Genomic DNA, 12,803 nt, shown 5'->3' on the forward strand with positions numbered 1-12,803 from the left:
TCTCTCTCCCTCTCTCTCTCCCTCTCTCTCTCTCTCTCTCTCTCTCTCTCTCTCTCTCTCTCTCTCTCTCTCTGTGTTCAGTCCACTTTCATGTGAAACAGCAGGAGGAGCACAGCCCCATTTAGATCTCCTTGCCTTTAAAGAATAAACGGCGCGGCTCATGTTTGTGCCACCAACCCACCCAGCACAGTGAAGATGTGGAAGCTGCAGAAGTGTATTTGGCATGAATAGATCCGAGTTTCAACAAAGCCGACAAGCTGCAGGGCTCTTCGCCTGTGTTTGGAAGGCACTGGTTCGTGTGATGAGACCGAGGGGACCTGGGGCTGGGGGCTCCTAGTGCATTAGGCGGTAATAGGTTTGGGATGACCTAAACGATTTGTTGACTGGGACAATAAATCTGTTGTGTGTTTCTTGGCATGCCGAGGGGGGGATTACAAGTTGTCGCACAAAGGAATGCAAATTGCAAGCCAAACTCTCAGAGAGGCCTTGGGATGAGGGCTGCCATTCGGAGTGTTCGAGCAGATCCGCGGTTTCTTCTGCTTTATTTTATGTTTTTCTATTAGTCCTAATAACTGTGAAGGGCCTGTGAGTAGCCACTGTATTCATCTCAAATCAATGGATTACCCACACCAAGGCCTATAGACCCCTCCATTTGCATTCCATTGAAATATTGACGCTGAGAGGTGACCAGGATTACAATGTCGTTCAACGGTGTTAAGTCCTTCTCTAAATGAAATCAGTCCCTGAGTCATTTGGAATTTTAAGGGTTTCTTCATTCCCCAAATCCTCCTTGAATTATTACCTTAGGCTACAACGACACAAATTTGACACCCATTTAGTAGCCTAAGCCTACACACATTTTCCAAATATTGCACAAAAGAAACAATTTATCGGCAGGCTTACAGTAGGCTTATGTAGATCTCTATATGTCAGGTGACTCTCCCTATTTATAGGCTTACATTGGCAGGAGGTGAATCAATCATTAGACTACAATTTATTATTGTAGCCTATTCGTGAGAACATGGTGGCATTTAATAACTTTCCCCCTTATTGAGACAATTGCATGCAGCGTTACATCAACTGAACGATGTGTAGTCCTGCTTTATAGACAGTCTACACTCGCAAAACATATCCCTAAATGACTTATAAATTAAGGTTTGAACTACTGTAGGCTATTAGTTATATGAATGAGAACCACTGGTCCAACTTTAATCTGTAAAATTATAGCAGTATGTGAGTATGGGATGTATAGATTTGATTTTTTCCCCCGCCGAAATTAACCATAAAATTACAGTTTAAAAATATCAACAGGCCAGCGAAAATGTTTTTACAAATACATTTTATTTGCATACGCACTGAGAGTCATTTGATTGTATAGCTGGCAATATAACCTTCCATGTAATTAGTGTGGTGACGTATAGACTGAGCAAATCTATATTCAATACTCCCTCCTAGCGACGAACACAATAAAGTGCAGTTATGACAGGTTCCGATTTTAGAATCATTTTGTTGCCCCTGCTCTCAAGAAATAGTAGCCCACGTCTAACCGTCACCTCCAACCACAGAACTAAGCTACCGCCATCGGCACAATATGTTTTCCAGAAATACATTTCCACTGCATGTTTTCTTTCAAGGTTGGACCCACCCATCCATTCGCTATGCCAAGTGAAATAGGTTTGCTTTTCTTTATTGATTTGGGGCATTTGGCATTGCGCCAAGTTTCTGTCAAATGCCAACGATTCGAAGCACACAAAAGAAAACCGCAGCACGCTAGATAGCGCCGGTTTATATCAACTCTGACGCGAATTGTGTGCCATGGGGGCCTCGTTATTAAATGTCGGCGTTTAACACAATCACTTCCTCTCCACTCTGACACTTAAGAGCTGTTGTTTTCGTCGATTTGATTTGATTTTCCTTTCCCCTGTTAAACAATTATGGCAGGCAAATGGGCCCCTAACTTTCTGGAATATTCCATCAGCATCACAAATGATTTCTTTTGCGCGTGTTTATTTTCGTGAGAAACTGTCAGCATATATACGCACACCCCACTCCTATAGCCAACTGAACTGAGTTAAAATCACTAGTGTATAAGTTGCAAATGAAAACAATTTAATAAAAAAATAAAATGAATTGCTCACTCAGGCTATGCATATACAGTATCAACATCCAACATAGATTCACACACAGCCCTTAAACAGCTGGGTGTAAGGATGCCTTATTTTTGCATTTTGCTGAGCCTGGCAATCTGAAAAGTGCTGCCACTGTCAGCTTTACCACATGAATAATATCCTCCCTTGTGACAGAGCTTGCCAAACTCCATCCACAGTTTTAATTAAAGAACAACAACATTTGTTTAGAGCCCTTCCCTATACACCCTCCTACATGCATGGGAGAGGTACCTACATATGCTTGTCCTCTCTCCCTCTCTCCCTCTCTCCTTTTCTCCACCTCTTGCTTTTCTCTCTGCGTTGCTTTAACTTAACTCGCTGGTGGTTGTAAAAGGACGTATCACATGAGGGAGTTACGATGATGTTTTACAACACCCTGCTCAGAAAGAGAAGAGCCATAATTGCGGCCCCCATAACTTTTTAACAGACTGTGTGTGTGTGTGTGTGTGTGCAAAGGGGGGTTGCATAATGCTAGGGGGCATTATTCTCAGATGCACATAAAAAAAAGGCCATATGTGTGTCTTGATGTCACACATAAAGTCAACACTCAGGCCCTTGGAGTAAATCACGCGTATAGGTACATCTTGATTGAGAGCTGTCGTGTAGGGATTGGTCCGCTGGTGAAGTCTCTGTGATAGCCAACGAGAGGGGACAAAAGGCATTGCTCCCTGGCTGTCATTCAGTGCGAAATATGGCAGTTAGCCACCATATTTAAAACGTCTCACTCTGATGGAATATTTTTTTTTTTCAATGGAGCCACTCGTACCGTCTCCCAACTCTAGACCCCCTCGTTGACACTTGGCAGCTCCACGGACCAAGGAGCAGCGCTGAGAGGCAGCACCGGCCGGATCCATTTAATAAATACAATTATGGAATCGAACAAAGGCTCCAATATCCATTTCTAAGGAGCACGGCGAGTACTCAGCCCCACCAACCCCTAACATACAGTAGGTCGCCTGGGTAACCCCATCAGTAGCATGCAGATCAGACCAACAGCTCTTGTGCACCCACCCCCCCCCCCACCCCAAGCCTCACACCCCCTGCAATTCTGGGGGCCCCTGATCATTCTCACTTTTGTTCATCGAGAGGCAGGTGGGAGTTTGCGACGTGCTCCAAAACCATCCGCTGGAGATTTCCAACCGCCCCTCTCTCACTCACTCACTCACTCACTCACTCATTTTTTTTTTTTTTTTTTGCCTCCCTTTTTTGCCTCCCTCTCTGAAATGATCAATTTGGCTCCTTTTCTCTCTCTCTCTCTCTTCTCTTCTCTCTCTCTCTCTCTCTCTCTCTCTCTCTCTGTGCCACTTAGGGCCCGGCTGAATCCCATAAAAATGCTCACTTACAGTAGAGCAGGCCGAGCTGGGGGAGAGGTCAGTGTTATCCAAACACTGCCATTGGGGGCTATTTGGTATAGCACCCTCCATCTGGGAGGAAACCAGAGAAATCAGACCATCACTCCAATCAGCCACACAAGCACAGACTCACACACACACACACACACACATGCTCCAGCGCCGCCCGTGCACCAGGCACAGACACAAGCTCAGGCTGTGGCCGCCCAATGAATTTATAATGCCGGGCACATAGGAGCAAAATCAAACTGAGAGAGGGTGTGTGTGTGTGTGTGTGTGTGTGTGTGTGTGTGTGTGTGTGTGTGTGTGTGCGTGCGTGTGTCTGAGAGCAGAGAGAGAGAGAGAGAGAGAGTGGGAGAGATCAAGAGTTAAGTTATCGGTGTCACTGGCCGCTATTTTGCTTGTGTTGTTGTTTGTTTACAGATGGAAACAAACAAGTGATTGTTGAAGGTGAGAATATGGAGTGGGAGAGTGTTCCGTGGTAAACAGTGACCTGTTGTTTATGTGTGCCTGTTTGTGTCTGTGTTTGTGCGTGCGTGTGCCTGTGTTTGTGTGTGTGCGTACGTGCTGCAAAACAGATTTCCTACTTGAATGAGTGTACTTCTCTGGCCCTGAGCATATTGAAAGTGTTTGTGCCTGCCTGAGCACATGTGCGAGTGTTTAGCTGAATGTCTGTACTAAAGCATGTGCTTGTTTGAGCACATTAGTATATAGTAAACAATTACAGTGATCAAGCAGTTACACACACCTGTACTTGTATATCTGAGGACTGTTTATATTCACACGAGTGTGCTTATGTGTGTTTGTGTTTATGTACTTGTTTGCCAGTACTTGTGGGTGTGTGGTTGTGATTGAGTATGTGTATATGATTGAATGTGTGTGTATCTATACATTGAATATATATATATATTCTGTGTATATGCATTATGCTATTCTAGAAGTGTCCACACAAGAGTATTTATGTTTATATCAATGCTGCAGAGTGTCTCTGGCTTGCTTTCCCAGTTAAAGGTTCCCCTTGCAAACTATGCATCCAGGGCTTATTTACCCTGTGTCCCAGGGTTCTGTTCGTCGTCCAGGCAGGCCCAGACCCGGTTTCCTGGATGTTTGTCTGACTAGCTGGCTGTTTGGGTCTTCTGTCCCACGTCTGTTCCAGGCCTCCCCACCGCAGGGCCGTTTGCTCTTCAACCGGCGGCCGCTTGCTCCCCTCCACTCCCCTCCTCTCTCTCCCTCCCTCCCTCCCTCTTTCTCTCTCTCTTCCTCTCTCTCCCTCCCTCCCTCTCCTTTCCCCTTGGCAGTGCCCTTTGACCACATTAACTTCTTTATTATTATGGCTTCATCTCTCATGCAGGGCTCTTATCATCACCAATCAAACATCCAAAGAGCGGATAGCAGGGCTGGGGCAGGGAGGGAGGGGGGGGGGGGGGTTGGCTGGGTTACTCATAAAAGACAACTGAATAGGCAAAAGACACAGGGAGGACAAATGAGGCCATGAGGCTTGTGTCTGTGACTCAGTGGTGTGTGTGTGCATGTGTGTGTGTGTGTGTTTGTGCGTGTTTATGCGTGCGTGCATATGTATGCGTTTTTGCGGCAAAGGGCGAACCAAGACGGCAGGCCATCTTGGGTCGAGATGAAATGGCGCGTTCTCACAGTGAGAGTAAATAAAGCGAAGGACACAAAAAGCAGCGGAAACCCAAACTAGATAAAGAGAGACGTCTGGGTGAGACATCTGGGTGTTGTGACTAAGAGGAAATCATCGTGACGGTGCATGAGATGTTGAACAAGACTTCCAGACAGGATTAGCCGTGGGTTGTTTGGGGGAGAGTCCGGCCCGTGGAGGTGGGCGTTGGGGAGGGGGGGGGGGGGGGGGACAAGGCCCTGGGTAAACACGCTGGTTTACGAGACAGCTTAGCAATCACCAGTTACCTTGACTGTCCTGGTTTTAAGAGCTGCCCGGCCTTGGAGTTACCTGGATACTCCGGAGAGGAGGCTGATAAACAGCTTAGCGTAATGGAGGTGTGGTGAAGCGCCTTGGCGTGGTCTGGTCGGACAGGAATGCGACATGGCGGTGTCCTTGTCCTTGTCTTCTTTTGTGTGTGTGTGTGTGTGTCTGTGTGTGTCTGTTTGTCTGTCTCGCGGTGTCTCAACAGGACGTCCCCACTCCCCATCCTCCCCCGGAGCAGAGAGAGCCTTTCCGTCTGTCCTCATTTAAACCCATAAACGGCCAAAGTTAAACATTACCACCATCGCGCCGTTCGTGCATCATTGCACTCGGTTATATCCTCTGTCATCATCTTGCCTGGATGTGAGATACAATTCAGGTGTATTTAGAGGAAGTGTGTGTGTGTGTGTGTGTGTGTGTGTGTGTGTGTGTGTGTGTAGGGGGATGGTGGAGGTAGTGGTGGTGGAGTGGGTTGCAGAGGGTGAATTGTGATTTAATTTGTTGGCACTGGGATGCACTTAAAATTCTCACCCTGAGCTCTGACCTTAAAGTTTGTGTGTGCACATGCATGTATTCATGTGTGTGTGTATGTGTGTATGTGCGTGTGTGTGTGTGTGTGTATTTGTGTGCTTCAGCACGGTGTATCTGCCTGTTTGTTCAGTAGGGCATTTAGCCCCAGTTAGCTGAGCAGACAGCCCTCCCAAACGGACAACACACACACACACACACACACACACACACACACACACACACACACACGAGACACACACTAGCTGTCCTATTAGCAGTGTTTGAGCAGGTCTGATCTGGGCCCATTTGACCTCCACCTTCTCCCTGACCTCCAGCTCTCTCCCAAGAGGCATGATGGCAAGAAGGCAAAGGTGTATGTGTGTGTGTATACGTGTGTGTGTGTGTGTGTATGTGTGTGTGTGTGTGTGTGTGTGTGTGTCTTCGGGGGAAGAAGATGTCTGACTTTGTGCAAACAATGATGGTCACACACACACACACACACACACACACACACACACACACACACACACACACACACACACACACACACACACACACACACACACACACACACACACACACACACACACACACACACCGCCCCTCCTTGATTCCTCCTCCTGTCTGTGCTCTCATCTTCTTCCTCTCCTTCACAGGTCCGCTGTGAATAAAACCAGAGACCCATCACAAGGCGGCATGCATACGACACGCCAACTGTCCAAATGTGGCAGCCATTTGGGTGAGGGCCTCTCAACATTTGTATATTTTGTGTAAATATGACCACTCAAAGTGCCTTTGGAAACGGCCACGGTGCCCACATTTTGAACGACGCTGCCACCTCAAGCCATCTTCCTATTGAAATAAATGTTTTTACGACAGGGGAACGAGTGTGTGGTTGATAAGAGGAGGCAGAGAGAGAGAGAGAGAGAGAGAGAGAGAGGAAGAGCGAGATGAGCAGATGAGTTAGGATGAATGAGAGAGAGAGGGAGAGGGAAAGAGAAAGAGAAAGAGAGAGAGACAGAGAGAGAGGGAAGGTAAGAGCACAGTGTTTCACAGGTTTTTGTGACGTTTCACCGCTTTATAATTCAGAACAAGGGGCACTTCACATGCGAAATGGCTTCTCTTTGATATCGACAGCAGCTTGAGAGAGAGTGCACTCAAAAACAGACGCCAGCAAATTTATTCTTGGGTGAAAAAAAGAGAGATACAGAGAGAGAGAAAGAGAGAAAAAAGAGAGAGAGAAACAGAGAGAGAGAGGGAAAGAGGGGAGAAAAAATAGTTGTGTACTCCTGTGGCCGTGCATGCGAAGAGCCAAAAGCTTTGATGCTCCAGCGGTGACACTCCACGCCGTAATGAAATATGGTAATTACACACACATGAAAGCGCTCTACAGAGACACAGAGAGCCACATAGATCAGGGAGGGCAGCGACACACACAAAAAAGAAAGCCCCGAAAAAAACAAATATGACTTTCTCCCAAAGATACCCACTGTCATTAATTGTCCTTTTTATAAACATACATTTGATTCTATCGGCAACTACAAAGCCCCCCCGGCAACATCATTTGACCCAAAAAGGCTTTGGGGTAAAAGGTTTACTGATTAACAACCATGCATTGTTCACTCCCAACAATCACAACACTAAAGGACATAAATCAGGTGGATTGCATCGGCTGTGAACCCATTAAAAAGCGAACTAGGTTTTTTTTATTTTTTATTTTATGTTTTCTTTCATTGGCTCTCTGTGGACAATGTGCAGTTTGTTTTTGCATAACACACTAATAGCAAAGGTTAAGATCGGATAAAAGATAGGGAAAGTTCATGCAGTAATGTGGAGGAGAGGACACATAAACTGTGTGTGGCCGCCCCTGGAGAAACATGGCCAGAGAGGCGGAGGTTAGAGAAGAGCAGTGAAATCAGATCTACATCTGAACAAAAGCATCAGACCGTTGGGCCATGTTTTAAACATGCAGTACATTTGAAAGCGCGTGTGTATTTTGACCGCTGACCTGAACAGTCTTTACTTTCCCGAGCTTCGGAGGGACTGTGAGGATGTTCCCGAAATCTCCAGCATTTCTCTGTGTCAAAGTGCCTTCCTTATGGCATCTGAAGGTCCCAGCTAGACAAACAAGGCATTAAGTGCTTTTGTTTTATGTTAAATCCCTTTTACCAGAGGTGATTCTTTAACAACTTCCTCATCTCCCCTCGAGTAAGGTCAGCTTGTCTGGCCAAATCGGGCCTGGTTGACCTTCGTGAGCCTTAACCTTGGAGTCCTCCTGCCTCCCCGTCGATGGAAGAGGTGTGTGTGTGTGTGTGTGTGTGTGTGTGTGCGTGCGTGTGTTTGTGTGTGTGTGTGTGTGTGGGGGGGGGGTATTTGGTGTTCGTTGGGGGTGCTCGTTGGGGGTGCTGAAGGTGTCTGTGTGTGTGTGTGTGTGTGAGCAAAGCAAGGCTGTGGCTTATATTATGCCTTAACATGACTGGCAAATCCGGCGCGGTTAAACAAACTTAACCTTCATTTGTGAAACAGTGCAAATCAAAGGGCGCAAAATGACTTGGCCAAGTAATTACCACCTGGGGAAAGCAACAGGGGAAGGAAAGGGGCGAGAGGGGAGCCCGAGGGGAGACAGGGGGGTCGAGTCCACTGAAAGAGAGCCGAGCGAATGAGCGGGTGAGTGAGAGAGAGAGAGAGAGAGAGAGGGAGAGAGAAAGGGAGAGAGAGAGAGTAAAAAGACAGAATGGGAATCATTTAAGGAGAAGAGGGCATTTTTAATGAGTTTGCCCAGAAATTGATTTTCCTGTGTAATCTTTTATTTATATGCAGCTGCCGCTCCCTTCTTTGGCACAGTGGGGTCAGTCCACGCTGAACTCTGTCAGGACCCCCACTCGGTCAAACAACAGCCCAAAGCCCAGGGAAAATGGTATTTTAGCAAAAGCAAACATTGTCCTGTCTTGGCTTAAGGGGCGAAATAGCTGTTTATTTTAAAACTTGTTCCCCTCTGCTAAGCATGAACGTGTGGCATGGGGAAGTGGGAGAGGGAAAAGTTCAAAATTTTAATTTTTCTTAATTTTTTCCCCCCTTTCCCTTCTCGTTCTTTTTCCTGTTTTTGACTCTTTGTTTGAAGCATGGGATTCCATTTGTAATTAACATAGATATGAATTTAATGTATTTCAGGTTTATTTTTGAAGAGGATTTAAAAAAAAAAATCTCTTAAAATAGATTTGTGAAGTATTTAGATGGGGGTACAGTGGATTGACTTGTGTGATAAATTCTCCAAATGTATGCTGGTGTGCTGTAGAGAAATGAAAAATGTGAAATGCTGCATTTTTATAAAAATCAATAATATGTTGGCTGGCTATTCTTCATTGGCTATATTTTCCATGAATAATTGACTAGGCAGCAGTATTACCATATCAGCAATAAAATAATCAGGGCTGTAATATCTTGTTGTAATCTTTTCTGAAGTATAGATGATTTAGATGATTAGAAAGATAATAACTTATTTCATTTGAAAAACAAAAAGCAATGAAATGAATGTATTGAATATTGTACCTGAATATAACTTAAAAATAACAATAGCATTTTTCATGGTTCTTTTTGAAAATAAAGGTATTTCATTAAATGTCTTTGGTAGGCTATTATGTTTTCCAAACTGTAAATGTTGGGTACACTTTTTAACACTTCAGTGTTCCTATAGGCCACAACCGCCATCTGGTGGTGGGGATGGTGAAATGCGTCACTAGCCTCTTGATATTGTGGATTTCTTCAAGCCGTTTTGTTTTGAAATACATTATAAGAAAATGCTCTTATCATCTAATTAAGAAGTTCAAATCTTATCTCGAGAATAATTGTAACTCAATTCAGCATGTGGTCACTACAACATTCCATATCAAATTCGGGAGCAAGCATTGAAACAGTCCCAGAATAAGGGCCTATGGCTATCTATTCGTGAGGTTAGATGAGACAAGGCCATCTTTGCTGGCTACTCACCTCTTCTATGTTACTCCTTTAGCCTGTTTGCTAAATTGCTCTTTATGGCGGTCTTGAAAAAGACATGTATATGTATTGCCCTTAAATACCCACAGATGGCGCTATTATCATGCAGTTCAGTGGTTCTCAACAGAGGGCCATGAGGGCCCCCAGGAAGTGGCAATGCACAATAGGGAATTCTTTCAGTCATTTATCAATCAAAATACAAACATTTACATGAAAAGTCTTTTACCTATACACACAAACTGATTTTTGATTAGATGTGAATGAGTCATGAAACATGTGGCATTTAAATTTTGTCTTTTAATTGTGGACCGGAACCTATCCACTTTCAAACTGACAAACATGGAAGCTTTGACAAATGAGGCCATCTGAGGCCCATTAGAATGCCTTCAAGTACAAAACCTTAAAACCAACGTAATTAATTATTCAACAAACTACAAACATGAATAATACAGAGAAGTTAATGTCATACAACAATGGCCATTTCTACTATGGGAATGTGAACATGGATATTTAAGGGTTACTGGACCGCAACAATCTGTTTGGGGAATGTTTTCATGAGATCAAGTGGAACAGGATTGACTAACTGCGTTGGACTTCCGAGTGTGTACTCGTGGAGTCATAATGATGACAGGCAGACAGACTATGGAAGGCCCTGCCCTGGATATTTATTTTTGCAGGTTTGAGGGCAAAACGGATGAAAATCCCTAATATAGTTAATCGAAAGAGCAAAAGTAAAAATAGCATGTTAAAATTGAAATGTCATAGTCGCATGAAGGCTATAATAGGCCTACATATAGTAACAACAGCTTGACAACATTACTTATAGACAGACACAATAGCTATTCAATACTTTATTTTTTTCAATATTTGACATTAGACATGAAAATATACTCTTTAAGAAATAATAAATATACAATACTCCTTTATGAACAAAATGCACAATTTACAAAATAGGTTGACTCTGTTATTCTCTTCCTATGTCTATCATACATTACATTGGTGACCATATAATTATATAATCAGAAATGTTATTGATATTAGTGTCGCTATTTTTAACAGTTCAACATTCAGACTTAACTTGTGTTGGTGTTGCAGTTCATGAATTATATCCAACATTCAACAGATATACCCATCATAAAATAACACCACTTTCCGAGGTCTTTCAAATTATCCACAATTTGTGTCGTTCTGCTGCACCTCTTCTTGAGAACATCAACGGGTGTTCCCTCTTTTTGTTTTGGAACACAGCTTTTATGATAAATCCAGAGGAACCAAACGAGACGCTCCATCTTGAGGGTCGAACTCAACACCATCTTCACTGACTGAGGAGGCCACCAGTGGTGATGCGAAAGTTTGTGTGTGTGTGTGTGTGTGTGTGTGAGAGAGAGAGAGAGAGGAGAGAAAGCGTGTGTACTTGTGTGTGTGTGTGTGTGTGTGTGTGTGTGTGTGTGTGTGTGTGTGGGGTCATAGATCACCCTCTGTCGGTCAGGAGGTGAACAGCAGGTATGAGATGAGGCCTGCCAGGAGGCAGGTGAGTGCAGTGGGGAGGGTGCGGGGGGCCACTGCTGTGCTGTGGGGGCTGTGGTGGGACGGGGTGCGGCTGGAGGGCTGGACCCTGACGTGGGGCGACGTCCTCCTCTGCTGCTTCGGGTGGGTCAAGGGTGGTGCCACCGTCACGTAGCCGTTGGTTATTCTGATGCTGGGCGGAGGAGTAGTGCTGTGGTGACAAAAGGACATCACATTACTGTAATAAGCTGCAGATGTCAGTGATAGAACACAGCCTCAGGACAAAAATGATTAATACACCTTTGAATAACATTATTTATTAATGTTTTCAAAAAAAACATTAAAGAGATCTTCATCTATATACATACTGTATGTGTGTGTGTGTAATATATTTATGTACAGTATAATATTGCTTGTGTGTGTGTGTGTGTGTGTGTGTGTGTGTGTGTGTGTGTGTGTGTGTGTGTGTGTCCTCTCACCTGTCCCCCATGCGCACCCACAAGTCACTGAACAGGCGCTTGCGTCCGTGCGAGCGGTGGCTCTTGCACGGCCGTTGGTGGCGTCCGAACTCCTCCAGCTGGCTCAGGCTGTCGGGCAGCAGCATGTGGGTCAGGTCGTCCACCGGCTCCGGGGGTTTCAGCTCCCACTCGCCCGTCTCTGCCTCCCCATCCTCCTCCTCCTCCTCCTCCCCCTCCTCCACCTCCTCGTCGCTCCCCCAGTTGGGCTCCGGAGAGGCTTCTTCCAGCGGCGGCGATGGCGGTGTCCAAGCGCTCCAACTCCTGCGAGAGAAAAAAGGCGCAGCAGCGGCGCAGGCGGTCAAGACCACAATCTCTAATCGAATCCTTTCGAAAAAAGAAAAGAAAAAAAACACCGCGCGAGCTCGACCCTATTAGCATGTGTGGGTGGAAAAGCTATAAATGTGTGGTTATGTCATTAGGCCTCGTAAACATGTGGTGCATCAGTTTGTGGCTTGTATGTTGGACATCTTACAAGCCAGCCAGGCCTCGCGGTCTGGAGGTCCAGTGTCTTACGGGCGCACCGGGGTCGTAACAGAAGGTACTGGCCTGGATCCGATGAGGGTTATTGGAGGGCTGTTATCAGAGGCAGTGACAGCATAGCTCTCCCTGTTAGCAGGAGCAACACGTTGTCCTCCTGCAGACTTATGCAACACAGGCAGGCCGCTGAGGTGTTGGAGTGAATGGATGTGAGGATGTGTGTATATACTTTGGCTTAACACGTGTGTGTGTGTGTGTGTGTGTGTGTGTGTGTGTGTGTGTGTGTGTGTGGATTAATATGCCATGACTCCCATGGCCACCATCAGGCATATTCTAC

The 12,803-nt window shown here is 45.3% G+C and overlaps 1 protein-coding gene across 1 annotated transcript in view; it reads right to left on the reverse strand.

Annotated features, from left to right (window-relative positions):
• Positions 1-10,249: 10,249 nt before the first annotated feature.
• The window catches only part of trabd2b (TraB domain containing 2B), a 79,965-nt gene continuing 77,411 nt past the window's right edge, over positions 10,250-12,803 (reverse strand). The window contains exons 6-7 of the mRNA XM_062556063.1: positions 11,951-12,250; positions 10,250-11,682 (exon numbers count right to left, since the gene is read on the reverse strand). Of these exons, the coding sequence (XP_062412047.1) occupies positions 11,451-11,682; positions 11,951-12,250 (532 nt within the window). The 3' untranslated portion in view covers positions 10,250-11,450. The remainder of the gene's footprint in view (positions 11,683-11,950; positions 12,251-12,803) is intronic.

The sequence above is a fragment of the Sardina pilchardus genome, chromosome 15 (genome assembly GCF_963854185.1).
Source record: "Sardina pilchardus chromosome 15, fSarPil1.1, whole genome shotgun sequence".
In the NCBI taxonomy this organism is placed as follows: domain Eukaryota; kingdom Metazoa; phylum Chordata; class Actinopteri; order Clupeiformes; family Clupeidae; genus Sardina; species Sardina pilchardus.